Source organism: Rhipicephalus sanguineus, chromosome 11 (genome assembly GCF_013339695.2).
Source record: "Rhipicephalus sanguineus isolate Rsan-2018 chromosome 11, BIME_Rsan_1.4, whole genome shotgun sequence".
Lineage (NCBI taxonomy): Eukaryota > Metazoa > Arthropoda > Arachnida > Ixodida > Ixodidae > Rhipicephalus > Rhipicephalus sanguineus.
The window spans coordinates 60,518,075-60,543,866 of NC_051186.1; the positions used below are offsets into that span (position 1 = coordinate 60,518,075).

Genomic DNA, 25,792 nt, shown 5'->3' on the forward strand with positions numbered 1-25,792 from the left:
ACCACCCCGAGGCAATATAAAGTCACATAGTGAGTCTTGGATTATCATTAATTTACTAATTGGTTATCGTGCTGCTAGTGGTGCTATCTATTGTCAGCGCTCAGCTGTTGAAAGAAAATCGATGGCGGTTTTCCTTGTAGGGTGGCTTGAAGAAATGTAGAAGACATGTGACGAAAAATCATAAGCATTCAAGTTGCATCTAGGCTAATATTTGTAACGAGGCTATCACTTTATTGTTTCCACCTAAAATTAGGCATTTGTGCAGCGATGATGAATATTTGTACAAATGAACAACGATGCACCTCCCGTGCAAACACTGAGTATTCAAAACCTCCCAAGTGGTTCAGTGCATAATGTTTATTATTCCGCATTAGTATCTGCTAAAGGATGGTAGGTGAGGTGTGGTTTCCACTTTGCTGTTGCTGCATTCTTGGCGCTGCAGTCGACTGACGGGCTAATTGGCATACTTCGGTGGCTTTGAGAACTAGTCCGAGGGAAAAAAAAGGTAAAAAGAACTTTCATCAAATATGTTGCAAAGAATTTTACTGCATAATGAAGAGTTAATAATGACAAAAGGATATAATAATTTTAGGTGTATGTAATTGTATATTCAATAAAGCTTGGGGAACGTAAGTGCTTTAACGCCTGTATACAGCGACTGCAGTAGTTGCATACACCTTAACGTACACGTGCGCACCGCAACATCACGGATACGCCCTGAAGGGACACTAGAAAGTCTATGCTGCTAGTTAATAATAGTATGACATTTCAGTGAACACACCCTAAAATATATATTAAGCATGTGTAGACACTCAGGTTGCACAGCGAGTGAATGTGCTTAAAACATTTCGCTAATTTTTAACTATGGTTGTTTTGTTTATTTATTCATTCCTTCACCAGTAAGGAACATGTTCAGTTTGTTAAAGCACGACTGCCTGCAATTTATATACGAGAATGCCGTTTTATGATACGAATTCCGTATTTGTCCCAACATAAGCCATTGTAGTAGAACGTGCCGATGTGCAAGTACTCTTTTCGAACAATTGTGGAACTTCTCAAATAAACTTTTTAAAATCTTCTTTCAGGGAAAGCAAACAATTATTCCCATCATAAAAACAGTTCAAAAAAAAAAACGAAACGACGGCGCACATAAAGGTGAGGGAAAGCGGAGCGCTTGCTTCATTCTTTATCTTCATGTGTGCCTGCGTGTCAGTTTTTGCGCTTTTTTTGCGATGGATTCATACCACCTGGCCCAACTTACGACGCTGCTGCAATTGCTCCCACTCTATTAACACAAAAAGAGTCAGAGCACGTGATAACGTAAGCACTATACTTATGTGTCACTCTATTAACACAAAAAAAAAATCACAGCACGTGATAACGTAAGCACTATACTTAAGTGTTTATGGTATATTTCTTGTATATTGTACGTCCTATATTGCCCTAAATTAATATCGTTTTTTTTTTGCCTTGTATGCCATGTATATTAATCAGAGGAGGGAAAACAGCGCTCAATTTTGAACGAACACAAAGGAAGACAGCCGACGACAGCGCTTCTCGTTGTCTGCCTTTCTTTGTGTTCGTCCAAAATTCAGTGCTGTTTTCCCTTCGTAGCACAATGAACCAACTTACCCAAGCCTTGACCCTAACATTAATCAAACTAAGATAGAAGTTCAGGGTAAGAAGTTGGCCTGAAGAAATCGTACAAAAAGGATCGTCACATGAAGACGGCGACTCGAGAAGCGAACTTGGCTTCACCAGGCTAACCCTGACGGCGACAAATAGTCTAGTTGAAACCTTGGCTCCTGCGACATTGCCTCCTTTTTCATTGATGTGCTATCACATTATGTTCAAGGATTTGCCATGTCCACGGTAGTGTCTAATCTAGATAATAAAATTCTGTAACTGCTTAACTGTCAAAATACGTATTATCTTTGTATACAACTGATATTTATTGTTCGCACTACAACGTTGCTGCTTGGTCTATATATTTCGCTGGTGAACTCTCGCGCATTTTTTTAAATATACGCGCGCGATTTTCCAATAACTCGGAGCTAGGAATATCCTACAATGGCAGAAGCTGTCCTTGGCTGTAAGTTGATAACAAGTAATTTAGCAGTTGCCGGAGCCTCCTTTCCGCAGTGAGGATACTTGACTCTTCTTGAGGTCACAATGTATCACTACGTCCCTCCGTTTAAAGAAAGGGGCCACATCTCTTGCTCAATAACTTGTGAAGCGACAAACGGTAACAGTATTGCCACAATTTAAGATCCGTACTATTTAGATGACATTCGCGAGGCGCAATCGACCACATACATTTAGAACGAGATAAGGTTTAGCTAGTTGTTACGAACTCATGAAAAAAGTTAGCGCACCTTTCATTGAGTCGCGCAAGGATGGGTTACAGAAGAGCTGATGGGCACCTAGCTGGTCTCGGATTGGCTAGGCTTTTGCCTTCTCACCTCTCTCTTTACTACCTCTCGCTATGGTATTTTTTGGACATCGATTGACGTCGTTTTTGGACATCGATGATTCTAGCAGTTTTTTGCTCACAACGACGGTGAGTCAAAAAGATGCGGCTAATGTACGACTAACACCATCGCTGTATGAAACAGGCGCACAGTGCTACGAGTTCACAAGGAGAGCTCGAAAGAAAATGTGAAAGGCAAAATGGCAGGACCCTCTAGCATGCCTATAGGGTCATGCAAATTTATAGGTCTTGCTTTGGATATTTTACAATAGCTTTTTAGTGAGCCTACTTTATTTAAGATATGAAATTCCTAATTTGCCTAGGGAAACAAAGAAATAAAAAAACAGAATTATTTACTAAAACTATTATCTTATTATATCTGATTGCCTGTTTTAACTAAATACTTAGGAGAAAACTCGTCGCCCTAAAAAGGTAGAGGTACATAGAGTTCCCATGTGTTTCGAGCATATTATTCAAAGGTTTTTATTGCTTTATTGTGTACCATTAGAGAGTGAGTTATTAGTATGATGTTGTCATGGCAGTTTTTTTAATTGGAATTAGGTTAACGTGGTCACTTCGTGTAGGCGTTCATTTTAGACTCTCTCCAAGCTATGAAATTGCGATGGTAGTACTGAAATATTCCTCCACAATATTGCTAGCACACAGAAATTTTACGTTGCGCAGTGGCTTGTACTTATAGTGCTCAAAATTATATTTGTTTTCTTTTTGCATATCGGTATAGCTGCTCGCTAGATAAGGGGCATACAAAAATATCCATAGAGCAGCATTATCAATATTTATAAGTTTATTTTGTTATGCCCTGTAAGGCAGTCCTGCTTGAAATAAATTTAAAAAAAAACGCTTGAGGGCGCTTGATCGAGCTCCGTCCTCAAGAGTAGAACGCTAAAGTGATCAGGTCCTGTGGGCATCGTCTTCCCATTCGCTTGACAGGCTTCGCTTCAAGAATACCGCGTGGAAAGAAACGTTTAGGTGCGTACGCTGACCGTTTGAAACTTTCTGAAAATGCGTTCCTACTGCAAGTGCAGCTACAAAGTTCATAATTCATCATCTTGCGAATCAGAGCAGTACACAAAACACGTCCGTAAGACAATACGCCTAGCTGCACACGTCGGTGCTGCTGCTCTTGCCCATGATGATGGTTTATTAATCCTGAGCGCTTTGTAATGGGAGGGGGCTTTTAAATCACCCACTCGTTGTGCAATTCACATGGTGTGACACATGGTACGATTCTACAATTTTACCACGCAGTACTACATACGTTAACGAGACCCTTCGCACTACATTATGCTTGTATAGGGTGTTTTTCCCCCGGAGCAGTTTCAAGCACTGGCGTGGCTTCGTGGTAAAACGCCTGACTCTCACAAAGAAACAAAGAAGGCGTGGGTTCGATTCGCACTCGACGCTAGTACTTTTATTATTTATTTGCATCTGTCTCGATTTTTCGCCTGTGGACAGCGCCGGTTTCGCTTTCATAACCATCGACATCTACACAGGAATTTCTGCGGCACCGGCGCTTTAACGCTATCTCGTAAAAAGCCATCTCTTTTTGTAACACACATTAGGTTTCGTCTTCGTGAATCATTCGGCTCCGTGAACGCAATAACGATATGTTAATTAACCTAAAATTATTGTTGTGCAAATAAGTTGTCGTAGCGGGAACCCCTTCACAACACTAAATAACCCTACGTGTTATAATGGGGAACACTACAAGTCTCTCTTCCATACTACATTGTAAACGATTTAGGGTCTTAGGCGTTAAAACTAGGATTCATTGTTGCGTACCTCAGTTGAGTTGTGTGAGGGTGTCTGCATTTAGTTGAATCAAAATGTGACCTCTGCAACTGGGACCTAAAAACCGTGGCCTCGTCCTTGTGAGCGCACCATACATTGGTGGCACTCAACACCATTGACAAATAATATACTTCGTAGATTGCGTAGGAGATTTGAAGTATTGCTCGTGATCACTAAACCAGCACATTGCAAGAAACGTTAGTCTAATTAGTAGAAACACTTATGCCGCGTTGCGCCCTAAAACCACACTTAAATAAAAGGGCTTCAATTTTCGCTTTCTGGATAACAAGAACTTGCACGTCTCTAGGGAGATCAGTCTAAATTTGTTGAGTACGGTGTAGCGTAAGCAGCTGTGTTTAGAATGTGATAGTTTGTTTTATAAGGAATTATTCATTCATTCACAAAACTTTAATAAGGGTCCTGAAGCCCGTTCTTTCCAGACCGAGGCTGGCCGCGCCCACGTAGGCACCGTTAGGCCGAGCCTTATGGCGCCATCGTGGACCCTCTGGACAGCCCGTAGTTGATCTTGGTATGAACAGCTGAAGATTATCTTCTGCCAGTGAAGCCATTTTTCTTTCCTTTTTTTTTTAAATCACGCTACGTTTACTGCCAACCGGGACGTACCCCACTCCGTGTTTTGTAAATAAAATTCACCCCGAAAGTCAAATCAGAAGAGAATGTGATGCATGCGATGGCATCATTGAAATCACACATGCTGGCAGGCTGTTCCGCGACTCTCGCCGACCCCGAAGAAATATAAGGCATTAAAATATACGTTAATTAATCAGTCTGAAGTCATTCCAACTAGTAATATTTAGTTGTTTTGTCATGCACGTTTCTTCTCTTAAAACTTTTGTAGTTATTTTAGTATTACAAACTGTATGCTATTCTCTACCCTTTCGCCATGCTTGAGCATGCCATGTGTAGTACACATGGCATGCTAAAACATCCCATGTTTACGATGCACATGGTATGCTCTCGCCTGTGAGGGTGGTACTCCTTGCCTTCACATCTCTCGTCCTCTCGCTCACTCGCTCTTTTCTACCCCTTGCTAGACTGTACTATACACGGCTGTGTTGTGCTGCCCTCCCCATCGTCCCTTCCCTCCTCCCCACCCTCACTTCTCTCGTCCTCACCCTAGGGATAAAGCGTTGTCAGGTTGGTGTCACTGGTTCGCCTTTCAGAGTCTCCGGCTCTCTGCTGGCGCTGGGCCTCCGCTTAGAGAGCTCGCAACGCTGCGTCTTCAGCAGAGCGACGTCTAAATGCGCGAGTCTATACGACTGGCTAGCGAAATCACGAGTGGTTAGGAAAGCGCCCGAGTCTATATGGTTGGCTAGCGAATCTGGCGATGCCTTCAATCCGCCATTGGATTTGAAATACGCGCTCTTATATCTGACTGGTCAAAACGAGATCACGTGACCTGCTGGCTCAGCCATTAGACACGCTAGAAGTTTTCTGTGGACGCCAACTACTACGGCACCGGCTATCCTAAGAGAGCTTCGCTGCAAAAAAACAAGCCACAAAAAACACTCATTCTAAAAAGACAGGGCGGGCAACCACGGACACAAAAAAGAAGTCAGGACACCAGAAATGCCGACTAACAACTGAATAGATGCCCAACGGCGGAAAAGAAGAAAGAAGGCACGAAAACTTATCTGCGCATGCCCATGCACTAGGCGAACCTATCAGTCCGGCACGCGTGGGGGCCTACGTGAAAGATAACTGTTAAGGCATCTGATTTCATCTTTATGCAAGTTAATCGACGGTTGTCTCACGCATGCGCTACGAATATTTTCGACATGCCATGCCTCATGGAAAAAAACACCAAACCTGCACGGAACAAGCAGCACAGTCACAACGAAAGCTGGAAGAGCGGCCTTTCTAAATTTCGCAATAAGCTCTCTTGCGGCGACTATTACAACCACGGTTGTAAGGTACCCTCTACCACATAAATCATCATCGTACATCATCATACTGCGAAGTACAGAAGAACCCACTATGCGATCATTCATCAATCTGCGGAGAAGAAAGGCGCGCGCTACAGATCTGTAAGTCATTATGTGCACTTTTTTGATGCTGTGGCTGATAACGGCGAAGAATTATGGCTGAGCCTTTTGTGATGGGTGAGAAGCTTTAAACCACCCACTCCTTACGCAATACGTATTGTGGGGCACCTGGTCCTATTTTACTATTCTACCACGCTATATTACACCTGCGAACGTGATTCCCTGCCCGACATGACATCGTGAAAGACTTTTCTGAGAAAGAGTTTCCAGCAGCGGCGTGGCTTTGTGGCAGTATACTCGGTTGCCACGCAGAAGGCCTGCATTTCAATTCCGCTCGATTCTATGTTTTTTTCCCTCAGTGCTCGCGATAGCGGTTGCGGACAGTCCCGCGGCGGCAGCGGCGGCGGCGGACAACTACGCCGCCAGCATCGGCTGCTGTCGTGATCTCATTACAGCTTTCACTGTAAAACAAGCCACACTTACTGCTGCATCTTTTCATACAGAGTCTGCATGTGTAGAAGCCGTTCGCATTGTTCGCACATTGGTGGTTCGGGAAAAGACTGCAAGTGCCGAAATTAGCGTCGAAGTGCCATCGTCTGCAAAAGACTTTGGTCCTCCCGGATCGTGGCTCTAAGCCGCAGACCAGTTTTGGCTTTTTTTCAGCTGCAATGAAGTAGGTGACACACTGGTGAGACACAGCATATCAGGGGCGCAGCCAGAAATGTTTTTCGTGGATAGGGGGAGGAGGGGAGAGGGCTCAACCACTAAGGTTGAGCGTTGGGCTTTATATGGTTGGTGCAGCATAATCGGATGTTTTACAGCGCAAGGAACGAGGACGGCACTGAAAAACCTTGCGCTGTGTTCAGAGCAGTTTTTCAGCGCTGTGTGTGCCTTTCAATGTCATCCTTGTTCCTTGCGCTACGAAACATCAAATTGGCCTCAACCACCCTGTACATTCGTACGTGTGCTTGTATACACATGCAACATTTAAAAATTTCTGGGGTTTGGAACCCCTCCCCCCTCTTTTGGCTACGCCAGTGCAGCAAATTATACTTAGATTGTGTTTGGACATCGAACTGAATTCGAAAAAAATTATCTTTATGTGTGATAGCATGCAGAATTACTACTATCAACTTCTTATTAACACTCAGGAACAATTTTATTCTTGAAAAACGAATATACATAGGTTTCAAGGTATTTAAGTTTTCTACCTCTTTTACTACTACTACATCTACAATACTACCCCTGGTCATGCATTTCGTAAATACTACTTACTCGCGCCTCCTTCCGTAACTGACGCCTTTGCATCATTACTACGTCGTTTCTAGCTTGCGCTTTGAGAAGCTCTAGTATCACATACGTGCAGGCCCTTCATGAATTTTATGCTTTAGATGATATTTTGTGATAGCGCCCTCAGGACTGTTGTAGCAACTGTTTTTGGAAAGTATGGTCTTCTGAATGATGGTTAAGCACTGATTTCCTTCTTTTATCAGACAAATACAATACGCAAATTATGCAAATCAATTTATATCCGTCTTTTCACTGGTATCTACTTTTAGCTATTGGACGAGCGATGACGTTCACCTTGATGGCCAATATAAAGCAATAATGAAGCCTGTAGAAATATAAAAGCATGGAGTATGTTGCTATAGTAAAATAGTAGTAAGAACTAGTCACTGATTGCTATATTTTTTTTTCGTGGAGAAATAAAAGGAGAGTACTCACGTAGACAGACCTCCTGACACTTTTTTTCGCTACTGAATTGGTTGTCGTTGCCCCCGCATCCCCCATAGATAAATATCCTGCATAGCTGTAGTCTAAAGTCGAAATACCAAGTCGGCATGAATGCACGGCAGTGGCCTTTCTCTGGTAGTTCCTTGCATCTCTTCGGTTTCTTCCCTATGGTACAAAAGAATGTATCATGAAACGCAATTATTAGGACAGCAAAACGATGGTTGTTTTTCAAACAAATAATAACTCAACAAGGATATATTCAGTTAACTTTCTGTTGCTTTGCGAGTAGGTCAAAGGCTGCATCCATCTCATTTTTATAGATTTATCTAGAAATGGTTAACGTTATCGTGCAACACGAAATGGTCGGGGTGGGTTAAATGGAGAGGCTGACGTTTCTAGAACGACAAAATGTATGGTTGACACGGGAAACAAATTTTGAGTTTGAAAGTGTAACAGACCAACAGTAATTATCCACATCCGTTAGTATTCATGTCAACCCCAATCTTACAATATATGTCATTGTATGTGTTGAAATACGTTCCTATTTGACAGCATAGAAGGGTTGTGGCCTAGCTATTGATTTGTCACTGAGCTGTTCACGTGGATCTCACACCTGATATTTTAAAGCTATGTGGTGCTGTATAGTTCTAAGACTTCATTAAACCCCAAAAATTATTATATATAGTTCTCAGATTCCTACAACACAGACATGACGTCCCTGATGGTCACGGTGATCACGTTGCCGCGGTTGGGGATAGCCTAATTGCGCCGCCACAGCGCATCTTTCCATCAAATATATTTGACCATGAACCTCTCTGAGAAGGAGGGAGATAGATATCAACCTTCAATGAAATTCGTGGAGGTGTTAGCCTGGTTTATTGCCCGGCTTGTTATTCCAGATGATATTGTCACGTGGTCGTGATGGTCGTGCTCGTGACGGTCAAGAAGACGGCACTCAGTCAATTAAAGACGAAACTTTTTATTTGGTCGAGCTTGTGCCCGGAAAATGGAAAGGCAGGGTACAAGCGATTCACCCTGTCCAATAATAGCAGCGAGAACTGTCGGCCGTCCAGTAATCTGCCAAGCGGTAAAGCGCGTCGGCTTTTATACGTGTGCTATCAAAGATTCGAGAGTTATCGCTGGTGGCCGCGGAAGCTGTCGAATAAACTAGGCTATTCGCGTCCTGCGCGCAATGTTAACTAAATGATATCAAACAATGGCCAAGCTTCTCAAAGACAGTAGCGTAGTCTGCGCCGAGAATTGCTAAAAGTGTTTGCGGGTGAAATCGAAATAAAACACGCGTGGCAATATAGAAATGATCACATATACACACAAATAATAGGTAGCCACAGACACGCACATACGAGTATACACAGAGTCTGAGAGTGGCCATAAGAACGCATAGCCTTTTTTTGGTGTCTCCGACTTACAATTTTTCTGGAAAGACACTCTGCTGATCGCGCTTGAGGAGAAACTTCTTTTCTCTTGTCGTTCGAAGGATTTCTCTTTTTGGGAAAGGAACGCTTGTAAGACCAGATGAAACGCGCTAGCTGTGTTGCCTACTGCATTGAGCTCAGCACAAGATAGAGAAGCAGCGACCCTGATTTTGAACATACATGCAGGAGCGGAGGCTGATGCTGTTATTGCGCTACAGAGTACGGTGGTTTCAGCGTAGCTAAGTCCCTTTACAATACAAGGCTGAAGCGGCGGCTTCCAAAGTGATTGAAAATGCCAGCAAATTTTCTCTCTAGCTTTTTTCGCCAATTACAGGCATCACCTTAGAAAAATTTCTAAATATGACATTGAGATATAATGTCCTTGCCTATACTCTCGCGTGTTGATGTTCCTGACAACGAAAGCGCAATTGTTGTCATCAGTGGAGTACCTTCTTCGCACCCTATACAGTGATAGCACCGAAAATCGTCATAAATTTAATAACGGTAATGAAACCTGTGCCAAGCATTACTTTTAAACTTTTATTAGTGTTTCTCTAAAGACCACTATAGATTTTAAAATGTGCATGGATATATTAGTTCCATGACAATACGGAATTTTTGCGGAAGCATTTTCTGCCTTGTGAAATGTTTTCACTTGTAGAGGCGTAAGATGCTTGTCTATGAAGTGTGCCAAAAGGCACAAGGATGCAAAATAATCATATTACAAAAAGGGTACGCATTACGAGTTTAGTAATACTTATAGATCCGGTATATTTAGTACCAAAGGGTTTTCGAAGAACTAGCCTAGTTCTTCTTGTATTTTACTTGTTAAATTGTCTTTTTCCTCCAATTTTTATATCTCACTTTGTTTACCTTATGAAAGGCTTTCATCAGATTTACCGTATTGGCTATCGGTCTCATGGCGAATAAGTGAATGTCACTGTTTGTCCACACTCTTGTAGTCTGCTCGGAGATAAGTATTGCATTGCAGAAACTATAGCAATGCACATAATCTACAGGAAGGCAGGTATTTAGAGATTTTTCGTGCAACACCGCAGAAAGAAAGCATTCAAGGCAAAAGAATTCAAGGACAATAGAAAATACAATAGCGCTGTGATCTCGTCTTCGCCATCGTCCGCGCTTTTCTGTCTGCGCAGCAGGGTTTGTTCAATTGCGTTAATTACCGTTAGCAATCTAGAGCGTTGGACCACACTGCAGCTGCAGTGAAGAGTTTCGGGTTGAGCTTGCTAAAGCTTGTTGTTTGCAGAAACAAAACGTGGCACATGGGCACTGTGCAGTTAATGGAGAATTGAAGTTGGGAGTCACTGCAGCTCTGCGGACGCACATACTGCCATTGGGAATGGGCCGCAGTCGGCGTCCTCGGATGCGCTGCGGACACCCAACTAAAAGAGTCGACTTATCGGAAAGTCGCCGTGGTCGCAGTGGTAGACTTCATTATTACCACTATACTCACGTTTGCCATGGATACATTTTTATTTTGCGTATTATTCTGCTTTACGTAGTGCCCTCTATCGAGTTTTTGAAATAATAAGGGAAAATGAATAATTAGGTATGTGTTGTAATCACAAGTTTGTGCTCATGCAGCAGTGCTATGCCATTACCTGAGAAACATGCAGCGAATAATTTTTAGAGTATCGCCGGATAAGTAGGCCTGGTTTGTCGCCTGGCTGGCTACTTCATGAGTGTCAGGTAATGAATGTGATACATAGTGATCACATATACACTCACATACTAACGTGTACTCACCCACCGACGCAATCGAGGTTCGGGCATCAATTTCTTATGAATTACTACGAAGAATACATCGCGCCTGTTTCTCACTAAAGCGAGATAGACGCCTGTGGATGAGTTCGCAAAATAGTGCACACCTATCTAGCTTGCATTTCATACGTAATCTTCCAAAAGGCGCAATAAAAAAAAAAGAAGCACCACGTTTCGGCTCTTTCAGTTGAGGCAACGTGGTGTTTAAAAAAAGCTAGGAAAAGAGATATAAATTTATAACTGTAGTTTCCACAATGAAGATCTGCTCAGGAAGGGGTGCCAAAATTATCAGCCACGCAATTGTATCACTGGGTTTTAAAAGTGCGATGCTATTTTGGCAAACGCTTGCGGATATAATTGCTTCTCAAGTCTGCGAACGTATATTACGACGAAACGACGAAGTTGATTATACTAATAACGCATGTGTATAAGAGAAAAGTAAAGAAAAATACATTTACCTATTGTTGTAATATTCCATGGAAGAGAGCCAGGATGGCCGATACGGTTGCTTCTATTAGGTAATTCGTTTCCCGTTGTGCCTGAAAGTAAGGCGGCTTGTGTTGTAACAACTCACTCAGAGAAAAAGAAACGAAAATTCTTTATCGACTGCACTAAAATTACAAACCAAACCATAAACCAACGAACCACCACGTTTGTCAAATAGACTTCTTGTTTATTTTATTCGCAGCATGCAACGCATAATGCAGCAAGGTGGCGCATAATGCCTAAAATCATTAAGAGTATTGTCGGTTGTTTAGTTGTTTTCCACGAACTATCCGTAATATTTTGATCAATTAGCCAGTTTACTCGTCCGCCGCGGTGGTGTGGCGGTTACGGTGCTCGGTTGCTGACCCGAAGGTCGCGTTTCGATGGAGGCGAAATACTAGAGTCCCGTGTACTGAGCGCTGTCAGTGCACGTTAAAAACATGATATTGTCAAAAATCCGGAGCCCTCCACGACGGCGTGCTTCATATTCATATTGTGGTTTTAGCACTTGAAACCCCATATATTATTATTAAATATTTTAATGAGGAGCGCATCACTAATTAAATAGAGCGCAATAACTAATTAGGAAATATACGTTCTTTTATATAGTGTGTCACGCGCTCGAAAACGAAACTTTATTTTTATGTAGTTCTCAGTGTTTATAAAGCAAAACTTAGACTACATGAATGTTCGTGCAACAAATAGCGTTAGCCACAGAAGGGCCTTTATGGTTATTAGCGACCTACTAATTAGCCGCTGCATAGCAAAAAAAAAAATACTCTAGCGGTAAACCTTTTTTTTTGCATCATGTTTTTGTACGTTAGAAAATGTTGAAAGGGGTTAACATGACGAAGGTCTTTTGAAGGAAGGTTGTACGAAACAGTAGTGTTGTGTGCTGCTACAACCTGCCATAATGAGATGCTGCGCCAGCTCTTCTCGAGTCTTCGGAGAGGCCCATCTATGTTATATCATCGAAAAAAGCTAAGGCCGGCAGACACAGAGATAAGGAAAGAGATGCAGAACACAGAAACGCTGGCTATCAACCACTTAGACTTAGATCAGACTGTGCAAAAAAAGACAAACTTTTCTGTTGCGTACGTGCCTCTACGTCTTACTTTCCTCCACGATGAATCTTTGTAACAAAATAGAAAGTTGGGCGACTTGGTGCATATTCATATTTAAAGAAAAGCGGCGCACAAAAAGACGAAGACAAAGAAGAGAACCACACACAGCGCTGCACTCACAACTGAAAGTTTATTCAGAGCAACAAGAACTTAAAAGCTCTGAATAAACTATCAGTTGTGAGCGCAGCGCTGTGTGTGGTTCTCTACTTGGACTTCGTCTTTTTATGCACCGCTTTTCTTTAAATGTGAATCTTTGCCAGCTAGCTCAATTTTATGTCATTACACGTATCTCTATACGCAGCAGAAAGATACAGCTGCCGCATCATAGGTAATCACTGGGTTTTGCAACAAGTATAAGCTGTGTGTTCAGCATGCTTCTAATAAACCGTGGTCTGCCGCCATGATAGAGATAGTTTCGGTATAGCGTTCCGTGGACAAACAGTAGCGATTAATAAATACTTACTATATTTCTATAAACAAAAGAATGAATATCTTTACCTGATGCTGCACTATTCCCAGATCCAAGGCCAGAACCTGGTAAAAAGTTTAAATCTCCACCTAGTACACCATTTCCATTGCTGCCTGAAAATTAGGACAGTTTTTATAAGAAAGCGCGCAGAAATGAAAAATAAAAATATGAAGCTTAATGTGAAGTAGTTGGCGAAGGTATTGTAGCGCATTACTTACGTGTGGTGTAGTATTGGGGATGCTAAACGGCTAGTAATCTGCTGAGTAAATTGGAACATAGCCGCTTATTCCATAAATTGTAGAGCCCACGCGCAGCAAACATATTGCTTGTGGCCCCTTTAAATTAACTCTCTCGAGCTAGGACTTATGTTATGCCGCTAATCCAGGTACTTACCATATTTCCTATACACCACCTCATAATTTACGAAATCCATTAGGAGAGCATATCTATAGATTACCATATTATCTAGTTCAAAGTTAGGTCGCTTGAATTCTAGTGATTAAGTCGTTGAGTTTGCGAACAATTAAAGTTGATCTGTGAGAATCGAAAAAAATACAAGTGTTCCTAGCTTTCTGTAGGAGAGGTAGTGTTCGGTGATATCTTTTGCGCAGTGCTTTTTAAAAATTGGACAACTAAAAAAAACTCAAAAATAAAACCCAAGCAGTAAGCCTTCAGCTTTGTAACTCAGCAAAAAATGATATAATTAACACTGCTTAAACTCAAGTAATAAGAATCCTAGGCCAGTGTAGCGGAGCAACCGCCACTAGCTATTTATGATCTGTCGAAATACTCTGGGACATACCCAAAGCGCTTGCCTATCTGGCGATACGACGAAATCGTCGAGGAAGCTTCATCGCATAATGATTGCTTATGCAGGATTGCGCAGATCATAAGGAATAAAGTATTTCATACCGCGTGTTGCTTACCAATAGTCACGCCAGAGATTCCTCTTTCTCCATTTTCACTCTGTACAGCATTTTCATTTAAGCCTGAAAATGACAACCGTTTAAGAGCAGGAAAATGCACATAAAAGAAAAAATCAGAAGCCGATCGGGAAATATTTAGCAAGAGATTGGTGGTGAATTAGTGAATTAGGGCACAATAATCAAGATTGTGCACGGTTAGTCGCAAGTTCTATACGTTTATATTTTTTGAGATTCAGAACATTACAAAGCTGACATAACGGAATTAAAGGTATTATTAGTGGCGATTCGTCTAGACTGGTTCCGTCCTCAAATAACCTGTGTTCTACGCAAACTATTTACAGTTATTACTTATTCCTTGTAAGCTGTATAAGATAAAACGCCAAAATAGGTTTAGGCTTAATATTGTAATTAAGCGACATTGTTGAATCAGCGATAATTAGTTACCGAAAATAGAACATAAAATAGCCATTTATCTATTTATGCGAAGATAAATTCACGTATTTATAATAAGCAGGTATTTCTCTTCGATAGCATTGCAGGTGAAAGTATTACGGAAAATAACAAAGGCGCCCCCATGCATGCATCGCTAAGTCATTGAGTTATTGGGGTTTCTGTGACGTTTTTATAGTACAAAGGTCAACCTGAAGGTTAATTTACCTGGCGTAGTGATAATTCTGTGCATTCATAGAGCAAGGCACCGTCCTTTTGACGCATGAATACCGAAAGCATGTGCTCCCAAAAAGAGAATAAGAGCGAGAATGCGTTGTGTCTTGAAAACGGTGTCTCGTGGGAAGGAAGAGCTTGTTAAAGAAAACTGCATTGTTCCGTATTAAAGTCGACTTAATTTGCTTGATAGTGTGATAAAATGAAGGTTTTCTAGTCATATCTAAAGCTTACCTAACGAAGTGGTTGGAGTAGTGCGAATAAATTGCAATCCCACGCGCACGCTATTTCCGTAGGGGACGCTGCTCGTTTAATGATAAATAATTGGCTATGACATAAAGACCTGGAAATTACTGTTGGCTGCAATATGCTGCCACGTAAGGCAAACATTCGTACGGTAGAATGTGGTTAGAATGACATCAGCTTATGCCTAAAATGCAGGAACTATGCAGAAAAGATGAGGGATCAGTCCACTTGGGCAGGAATTTGGAATTACGTAAATTGATGGGGAAAACAGCTTCCTTTTTATAGTCATGAGTCGTACACCAAAAATAACGGTGACCCAGCTATAGCATAAAACAGGCTTGACATGAGAACAAAACCCCGAGTGGACCACAACTCTCGATCGAAATGTACCTTTCAGAACCACAGATGCGCTAACGCCCAAAAGATACTTCAAATCTAACAAGTTGTAGTCTGATACATCACTTAAATTGTATTTATGTCTTTTTGTAGGACTGTAGATTTTCGCTTTGTTCACAATGGCTTCCCACTTTCCTTTGTTCATCCTTTAACAAATGGCCACCTAGAACAAATATCTGCGAAGAGAGCACACACACACCCGCACTCTCGCACGCTCGTACGTAAGCATGCATGCAGTGCCCACAATGGAAAAAAAACTAAAAATCACAACGCATCGTTATTCAAAGGCATTGCATCGATTCTAATACGGGTATAAAATATCTACAGAAAGAAAAAAAAGAGCTGTAATTTATTTATTTATTTATTTATTTATTTATTTATTTATTTATTTATTTATTTATTTATTTATTTATTTATTTATTTATTTATTTATTTATTTATTTATTTATTTCAACATACTGCAGCCCCGCAGGGCTATCGCAGGAGTGGGCAAATACATACATAGAAGAGCATAACAAGTGCGCTCAACATCAATGGTTGGTAATATACAATAAGAAGTCATCGAGTGATAAAGATCGATATCCGCCTCTAAACTCTGCTATAAAATGTATTTCAGGGACGCTGCTAATAGGACTCGGTTTACTAGAAAACATTATTAACGCGAGTGCGTTAAATAGCTCGTTTCGCAGAAATTACAGCGTCGCCGGTGGTGTTGTTGATTGCGATAGAAAAATCGTTGTCCCTGAGCCAAATTTGAGATATATTGCAAACAAATAAATAATACTACATTTTCGGTCTGAATGAAAATCTAACCGAGGCCTTCTGCGTGGCAAGTATGGGTTTGGAGCAGGTGTTCCAAGCAGGTGAGGAACAGGTGAAGCAGGTGAAGGAGGTACGCCAGTGCTTGAAACTGCTTCGTAAATAAATAAATAAAAACGCTGTAATAATTTCATGGAGTGAAAGGAGTCTGCTTAACGCATGTAATATCGCTTGGAAGAGCCGTAGAATCGAACCAGGTGTCAAAGCATGCGAACTGTGCAACGACTGGGTGGTTTATGGATGCCCGCTCATTAGAAAGTGTGCAGCTGCACCGGTGCAAAAGGCACGTTACGGACACGTCGTGGGTACTTCGCCAATTCGCAAAAGGAATAATTATAGCGTAGCGGGCACTTCGCGACTGTATTTGCACTAGGTATTCTATGATAGTCTGAAACGGCCAATGTTACGGGCACAAATGTTCCTTCCCTTGCAGCATGGTTGAAGGCGATGCACACGGTGCCCGATTGCGCAACCGCGTTCTACTCTTGTAGGCGAAGCTCAAGCGTCCTCCAAGTTTTTTATACATGTCACAATATTCTTCCTTTTACACGTACATTAAATTGTTAAAACAAAGATGCATCCGTTACAAAACCTATGTATTCAACTCCATCTGATAATATTTCTCAATGACAAAAATTATGGGAAGACGACATTTCTTCAAATTGCATCCCAGCACAGTACGCATTGCGGGTCTCAACACTACAAATGAGGCATAGTTTTTCTTCAAGAGTGTATAGTTCGTGTGTTAAGGATTCCCTGCAGCCCACATTACGCATGTCTTTTTTATTGGCCGTTTGCTTGCCACGGGTCTTGATGACTGCTGTGGCACCAGTGAAATCGGCGAACCCCCTTCGAAATTTGTTTCCGAAGGGGGTTTCCGCACCTACTGCAGCGTCGTACATGAACAATTTTGCTACCGGAAGTTAGGTATCCTGCTGGCCATACGATGGGCGTTTTGATTAGGTCCAAATCAATAATATATTGGCAACGATTGCGATGTACTCAGCTTGAGGAAGTTACAAATTGTAATGTGTTTAATGTATGTTAGAGCAGCAAACAAAAAATCCAGTTTGGGCATAACAATTTGAATTTGTGGAACAGACACAGACGGCGCTGTTGAACGGTTTACACTAGAGTTACTGTATATGCTACCTTTAGGTAACAGAGTTGCGCATCTGTCTTCCAAACGCCGCTATAAACCATGCGTTGCGGAGAAGCTGACGCTCGGGCCAATTTTTGTATTTCTCGACGCCGCCGCTGCAGCAAACTGAATTAACACTAGTCATCGATAGTCAATGTCCATCGCCGGTCTTCGACACGCCAGCCATATTAATCGGCGACACGGTAGGCATGCTGCCTGCAAAAACGCAGTGCGACTTCACCGCATAGCTCTGGTTTCCAGCCAGACATATGCGCAACTCTGCTACCTAAAGGTAACTAAAGGTAACAGTAACTCTAGTCTACACGAAGCGCAGCATTGTTCTATACACCGTACTTTGCACTTCTGCATCAAGAAAAGGTCATTCCTTCCTGCGTGGCGAAACACACAATTTTCTGCTACTAATCGTTTCTGACCCTTTCTGACCTCTCATTTGTCGGCATAGAGCCGTCTACTAACTTGTCCGGCACCGAAGCCACCAAAAAGTACGGCGGCCGGTTGCTGCAGGAAGGCCGCCATATGATGCAGGCTTCGAGTACGGCAAAATGTAAGCCGCATTTTGATTGGAAACAGGCAAACTACAGTGAAACCTCGGTGATACGATCACGGCTCGTACGAATTTCGGGGTGATACGGATTTTTCTGTGGTCCCGGCCAAGGCCCATTATACTGCAATGTATTGGAGTACGGTTGTTGCGAACCGATTTGCACCCCGCGACGTTTGATACGAACGTACGCTGGCGCACAGGTACGAACCGGCGCTGCCCGCGCTGTCGCGGAAGACGCAGCAGTCACGCGCGGGCACGGGCATACGCGCTGCGCGACCATCAACGGTGCGTCGTTGCCTCCGAGATAGTGCGCGCGAATCTTGGAGGCCTTTATGCCCCTTCGCGTTTACATTACATATGACGTTGACGTCGCGCTTTTTTTTTTTTTCGACGCGTTGACGCGTGCTCCTGTGCTCGAGGCAACAGCGTTTTTGTACTGTGTTAACAGGTGCCTGCCACGTCGATGCAAGCCATATCCCCGCAATCAGACGTTCTATGAAACAAGGCTGAAACTTGGGCTGCGGGTCCGTCATGAAGTCCCATGAAACGTGGACGAAGACTCCAAGAGACGAAGCGGACGGTCTTGGCGAAGGAGCTTGGCCTCTATCTATCGTGCGCAAAGCACTTCTTAAGTCGCTTTCGCCGCAGTACTTTGTTGTCATGCAGAAAAGCGTAGTAAGATTAGGAAGGGGCTACTAGCGGTCACGGTGCACAATACATCTGGTTCATTAATTACACACGCGCGCATGCACCGCATATTTACGAGTACAAGTATGATCATTGACGTCTAAAAACTTTACTGGCAATTATTCAGAGCTGTTCATGACGTCGCTGCGGCCCTCAGAAACACTAAATCAAAACGTATGCCAACTTTCTTTTGTCGCATACTAATTTTTCATGGTTTTTGGTGATACGAATTCCGGATGATACGAGCATTTTTGGTAACCCCGCGAGATTCGTATCACCGAGGTTTTACTGTAGACTGACACGTCACTGGGTGAGTGAAATACGAACGGGTATGCCAATTTCCGTCATGGGCTCCTATTTTGAGTATGTAAGTTCAATAACTTTTGTTTACATGCGTCTACCTCAAAAATGCTGTTTGCATTCATATCAGGGCGATACAAGGAACGCATTGCAATGTAAAATTCGGCTGGTAAAATTTGGATGGAGGGCCCCTTTAAAATAACTAGAATGCCAGAGAAAGCCGTCGAATGAAGGTAACGGACTGGTGCAGTTGTTTTAAAGACGTTAGTCTTTCTTGGGGAACTTAAACGCAGAAATTTTGGTCTGTCTGTCACCCGATTCAGCCACCTGGCCGAAGTTGAACCACTTTCTCAACGCCAAGCCATCTTGAAGTGGTAGCGCCGTTCATACTTGTGAACATTATCGATCAAAAAGCAAATGTTACGCTTATCTGATGCGCAATATCAATACGTAAATATTAGGTCGTGTGTTTCTTTACTAGAAAATACGTAGATAAGTACTTCTAAAGATTGTAGTGTTTTTTAGGCTGCGCTGAAAATGCTAGTATTTTGGGGCTGCGCTGCAAATCTGACGCTATTAGCCAGATGCGGCGATCAAACATAGAGGAGGAGGACTCATGCAGTACGGCCGGCAGAAGACTATCGTCTTTTGACGACATTTGCAGCGAAGCAGGCAGATACGCGGCCAATTTTTTTAAGTACAGTTCAGTCGCTGACAACTCCAGATGATACTAAGGGTGTATTAACGCCCATGAGGTGTATTATTAAGAGTCCTTCAAGCACATGCAGATATTTCGTTGTTGCCTCCCAAGTACTTAAAGCAATCTCGTGCATGGGTGAGTGCATTTTGTATAACCTTCATGTTGGGTACCGCTATTTTTACTACATTCCATCAGACCGACGGCTCACATTACGGGACGAATGGAAGTATTATTGTAAGGGTCTCACCTCATGCATTCTTGTAAGAATGGGTTAAATTATTGAAAAAATGTAAAACAAGCTATCCAGCGTGTACTGGTCTCGGGGTCCGTTTCCCGTTAATTAAATGAAGTAGGAAGCGGCGTTTTGTCTTTTATAAATAGTGGTCGGTCATTTTATATCCGCCTGGAATTCTAATCTGAATTCTACTTCGATCACGGTTTTCCTATAGTAAAACTCAGTTACTCTGCTGTTAAACGCATCACATCAAATGCTACAGAGACGCCCCATATGCATTATTCCTTGTCTGATTAAATTCTACAAATGCTCTAGTTTTTACTTCCGAATTTCATATTCCTATGAGTTCTAGTTTCAAGGTATGGGCTCTGGCCAAAAAACCGTCCCTAAGGTTCTTTGTAGCCACCGTCATCTGAAATAGCGGTTTTTTCTTTTGCTTGTGGCCAGGGTCCTGAGACATGCGCAACAAGCTGACCGAATGACCATCGATAAAAATTTAATAAGTTTTATTTAGATCGGACTAACAGCACTGCATCCACACTAATGCGATCCTTCATAGAGATAATAAAACGGCAAGCACTGAGAATCTAATATCACGAGGAAGTACAAATCCGCTTATCCCGCCTCTTAGATTTAATTAACTGCCGACAGTATTGGGATTGAGATGTGAACATTAGAAATAATGTTACATACCAGAAACGATGGCGATACACATTGCGAGAGCAAGGCAGCGGAACGGGATCTCCATTGCGGCGGCCTAGGTTTAGTTAGCCGAACGGATCGTGTGACCATGCAGCGTGATTCGGAAGAAATATAAGGATTCCCTTGCAGTAACAACGCTCCAACGACGACGTGGCGCTGTTTCTCGGTACTATAACAGCAATGCGTCATTGTGTAGTAAGGTTCATAGGACATCCTAGAGAGCACACGAATGCTGTCGTTATTGCTGCAGAATTGAAAAAGCCTTATACAATTATCCATAGAATCTCATTGTTTGCATGAACGTGTTCTCACGTTTGATCGCAGCGACATGGCGCCAGCATTTTATGATTGTGTTCATTGTAGCGATACGTGCGTCAGCCACCATAAACAACTGCAAGTCGTTGGTCCAGCATTGGGCATGCAGCTATGCAGGCACACTATCATTCGATCGAGTTCAATTGGCCTTTTTTCTGTCCCTGACTCTTCCATGTGCCCGCTTATGAGTGTAAATTGTGCTTTTGTTAGTTTTTCATCTTGACCGCTCCTGCGTAGTGTATGACGTTACGGCTGGCAGTGCTCTTAAAATAAGTAAATGGATCCGCCAATTCATGAATAATGGACAAAAAGTTGCGCAGCTTGCACAGAGTCGCGCAAAGCTGCGGCACAGTAGAGCTGGTCGGCACTCGGCTCGTCCTGGCTGGACTAGGCACACGTGCATTTACACGCCGATGCACGAAGAGTTCACGTGATCGCATTGTAAATCTCGAGAATTGGCTATATATCATTCGGGTTCGATTAGGTATTGCTTGGCAACCACAGCACCAAGTAGCTTACCTAATTAAAATTACTTTTTTGTTTGCTATTCCTTCCTGTTTATTTCTTTCTCTATCTGTCCATTTCTCTCTCTTTCTGGCTCTTTTTCTGTTTTTTTATTTCATCACTTTCTCTCTCTCTCTCTCTCTCTCTCTATTTCTACCTTCCTCTTTCTTTCTATCTCTTTCTCACTCTCTTTACTTCGTTCTTGCTTTCTCTTTCTTTGTTTCTCTCTCTTTCTGCCTTGCTTTCTATTTTTATTTTGATTTTTGTTTTTTCTCTCTTTTTTTTTCTGTCTGCTTCATTCTATTTCTTTCTCTCTTTGTCTATTTCTTTCTCTGTCTTTCTATGTTTCTTCTCATTTCTTCCTCTTTATTTCTCTGTTTCTCTTTCTTCCCCTTTCTCTCTATTTCTCTTTTTCTTTCTCTCTCTGTACTCGCTCTCTCTCCCATCTGACTTATTGCATACCACGCCGGAGAAATCCGCGTAGCGGGAGAGTGCGCGCCGGGCGCACGTGTTCGGGGAGTGAAGCAGATCTGAAGAGGACGAAGAGAGCGCGTGCCGGCATGATGGTGATTGTTTCTTGCCTGCATCGCGAAATTAACAAACGGTGAGCGAAACAGCTCCGCTATAAAAAAGGGGGCAGCTACGCGCTAGTAGTACGAAGACTGTGGAAGCAGTGGATCTGGTAGCCTTGCCGTCCTCCTTTCCCTCATCTTCATCCTCACTTCTCTTTCCCGCCTCTTTGCTCTACTATACTATACATGGATATGGTATAATTCCTTTATTTCTCTCTGTCTCTTTTTTCTGTTTCTTTCTATCTTTCTTTCTCTTTCTCTCTATTCTTTTTTCATTCTCTCGTCCATAGCAACGCAATCATATACGGTTCCCATAAATGCTTGTTCTGCTACCGTGCCTGGATAGCCGAGTGGTTACTACGCTCGCCTTCGGACCGCGGGTACTTGGGTTCGAATACCGCCGCGGCAAGAAACTTAATTTCGTTTTATTAATTTCTTCTCCACCTCCTCTACACTTCTCTTTTTCTCTGCTTCTCCTCATTTCCTTCCTCCTCTCCACTTCGCCGAGCAGATTTTTCTTTTAACGCTCACCTCCGTCCTCCTTTCGGCTCCTTGCCTCAGCACTCCTCGTTTTACTAGACATTACACCTCGCCCATCCAAGGCTCCAAGCTCTTTCCCCACAGCTTCCCACCACTATACTTCGCTGCGCTCCCTTCCTGTGATATCTTCACTTTCCCTCGCACCTGCTGTACTCAGTAGTGGGGCTTGCCAAATTCTTGTGGCCCGTAACCGCCCGAGTTTCTGTGCACGATTTGCATAAGTACGGCGGCTTAAACAGCTACGTTGTTACAATTCGTTAATTAACTTTTAGGGGCGAAGCTCCTTATGCCGCGGGTCTATCCATCCTCCGTTTGTTTGTAGCGTTGTAGTAGCCACCTCTAGCTCGTGAGAAGCGCGCGTTCTGGTATGCAGTAGAAGAAGACGACGTTGACGAGTGAGGCTCTCGTGCGTGTTCGCCTGTGTGGCATTCTTTTTTTTTACTGCACGCATTCTGGTATGCAGTAGAAGAAGAAGACGACGTTGACGAGTGACACTCTCGTGCGTGTTCGCCTGTGTGGCGTTCTTTCTTCTTTACTACGTCTCGTGTTTTCAACGACACCCGAAGACAACATTTCAGAAGTAACGCGCCATGAGGCTCCCTCTTGGCGCGCTTTCTCTTTAGCTCGGAGTCGCCAGATGGAAGACAAGCCTGCGGAACGGAGGGCACGGAAGGCGGCGGCAGCGCGCGCTCGTGAAAGACGGGAGTCATCTCACTTGCCTATCGTAGTGCCTTACCTTTGCCTGTGGTTTTTTGTGACTGTTTTTTTTTTCGAGTTGTGCGCAAGAAAACCACAATATCAACCTTTACTTCCTCTGTGCCGCAAAAAGACTTCTCGCAGACAGGCGAAATAGTTTTTCGCACCTGTTTGTAGTTTAAGAAAGAAACACATGAGCATCACACATCGCACCCAAAGAATAAGCTCTCTACTTGTGTATTTCAGAATGCTTACCAATTTTTCTCACAGGAGGCTGCTTCGGCGCGCCTTGACTCAAATTTCGTCACTTCTTTGTCATGTGCAGCTCGGGTCGTACCTAACAAAGAGGCCGCGTTTCCAGCGCGCCGGGCGCCGTCAGTTTTGATATCATCTTTAAAAATTCCATGATGAATATCGCCATTTACGTGCAACTGTCGTGCTTTCTAAAAAAATGGTATGTCATAAATTGCCACGCAGAACAACTTTTTGATGAACGACTACCCTGTAACAAATAGTTACAAATGTAATTAACGAGTTTTTGTTGATTAGACGCTTCCATGTCATTTAGGTTGCGGCAATGTATTTCCGCCGCGACATAGCGTTTGTGCGAAAACGACAGGGGCCTGACTCTCATAGAATTTTTATAAGAAATCTACATTCGCTAAAAAGAGACACCCCGTATTAACGATAACGATTTCACGCAACGAAGAGCTTTGATACAGCTATAGAGTACATTATTTATATACATTTATTATGAGAAATTGAGTTCTTGACCTACTCTTCACACCGAAGAAGTAGTTTAGTATGTTTTCCTCTTAAAGAACAACAACATTGTTGAGCCTAACCGAGTTACTAAATGCATGAAACTGCTGTATTTTGGTGGCAGCTGTAGGAAAGAAGGTCGATATTACATCGCTACATGTTGTTCTTAGGGGGCACAAACATGATGAAATTGGTTAAAAGAGAAATCGTGTCAAACTCGCATCTATGTTATGAACGTAGAAGCAAGCCATTTCTTTCGATATAACGAAAAATTGAACGCGGAAGTTATATGTCCTCTCCGTTTATTGAGGAAACTGCCAGATATGTGCAACAACTCCGGTTATAGAAGAAAAAAATTTTTCTAAACAGTGCTCAGATCCGTCGCTGTCTTACTCAGGACTGCAATGAGTGTTAAGAACCCTGGTATGTTGACAGTAAACGATGATTGAACAGCTTCGAAATTTCGAACGGAATACGCAGACAGCAAGCTTTTGAATATTGTGGGCACTAGTTATGTGCTTCTTTCTCATCTGTGCATTATCATAATCGTCATCATCCGTTTGTCTCTCTGTCCTCATTGTCACCGTGTGTCATTGTCATCATCATCGGGTGTGTGCGCGCTCTGCCCGTTCTCTTCCGAGGCCTTGAGCTGAATAAACGTCGTTTCAACCTAGACGTCATACGTGGTGGAGGTGCTGGGTCCATTATCTTCACACACCCGTGATCAAAATGCGCGAACATTCCGCCGTAATGTTGCGCAGCATGAAAACTGGCGCAGATAGAAAAAAAAAACTTTTTGTCGAAGGTATTAACGCGATGCTTTCAGTATTACCTCTCCCCGCTTTGTGGCGGCTTTTTCTCTCTTTCTGATTCCGCACCAAATTGGGTCGCGCAGTATTTTTCACTGACCACTTTCATATCAGGGCAACACGGCCCACGGTTTATGAAAACTAGTGATATGGCACTGGCGCTATTGGACAATTTTGACCAATGCACGGATGTATGTGTGTATAGCTGCACGGGGGCCCGAACGTATAAGATAGCAATAAGTAGCAAATGCGGCACCACAAAAACTAGGCGGTGTAGAGACAGAAGAAACAGGAACGCTTCCTGAGCAGGAAGGGTTGTGCTACGTAAACGTGAAGCAGAAGCAATTAAACAAAGATGGTATTTGTTAACATCGAAAAGTGCTTCGATAGTCGCAACTCCAGTAATATTTTAATGGAGAAGCTGTTTCAGCTGTCCCTAACTTGTGCTAAGTCGTAAAAAGCTCCTCGAGTGGGTATGCGCCACAGGAATTGGGTGAGCCCCACTACCGTGTACAGCAGGTGCGAGTGTCAAAGGAAAACGAACACGTGAAAAAGAGAGATAGGAAGAAAGAGTTAGAAAGAAGGCGATAGAATATGGAGAGAAAGAGAGGAAGCGATAGCAAGAAAGAGGAAGAGAAAAATAGAGAGAAATAAAGGGAATAAAGACAAAAAATAGAATGAGAGAGCAAGAGATTGAAAAAAAAAAAAGATAGGAAGACAGAAAAAGAAAGAAAGAGACAAATAAAGCAAAAGAAACAAGAGAGAGAACGAAGCAGGGAGAGAGAGAAAGTGAGATAAAGAGATAGAAAGAGAGAGAAATATATAGCAAAAAGACGCTAAAAAGAGATAGAAAAAGAAAGAACGACACAAATACAGAGAAATAAAGAAAGAGAGA

The 25,792-nt window shown here is 42.7% G+C and overlaps 1 protein-coding gene across 2 annotated transcripts; it reads right to left on the reverse strand.

Annotated features, from left to right (window-relative positions):
* Positions 1–348: 348 nt before the first annotated feature.
* On the reverse strand, positions 349–20,797 carry LOC119373647 (WAP, Kazal, immunoglobulin, Kunitz and NTR domain-containing protein 2-like). 2 transcript variants are annotated; one of them, XM_037643701.2, is made up of 7 exons: positions 20,691–20,797; positions 14,246–14,308; positions 13,349–13,432; positions 11,699–11,779; positions 8,014–8,187; positions 6,772–6,951; positions 349–484 (listed from the first exon to the last, which is right to left on the reverse strand). In XM_037643701.2, exons 1-7 carry the CDS (start codon positions 20,743–20,745, stop codon positions 381–383), a joined length of 741 nt encoding a protein of 246 aa, XP_037499629.1. In that variant the 5' UTR covers positions 20,746–20,797; the 3' UTR covers positions 349–380. The 2 variants fall into 2 exon arrangements, with proteins under 2 accessions (XP_037499629.1, XP_037499630.1); XM_037643702.2 differs by lacking the exon at positions 6,772–6,951.
* Between the last annotated feature and the right edge of the window lie 4,995 nt (positions 20,798–25,792).

Excerpts from the sequence above, each read along its gene's own strand:
- LOC119373647 (XM_037643701.2), bottom strand. The coding sequence starts at position 20,745 with ATGGAGATCCCGTTCCGCTGCCTTGCTCTCGCAATGTGTATCGCCATC. Across the intron at positions 6,952-8,013 it reads GTGTCAGGAGGTCTGTCTAC|CTGAAAAAAAGCCAAAACTG; the intron begins GTGAGTACTCTC and ends ACTTCATTGCAG. Across the intron at positions 485-6,771 it reads CTGTATGAAAAGATGCAGCA|TTCTCAAAGCCACCGAAGTA; the intron begins GTAAGTGTGGCT and ends CCCTCGGACTAG.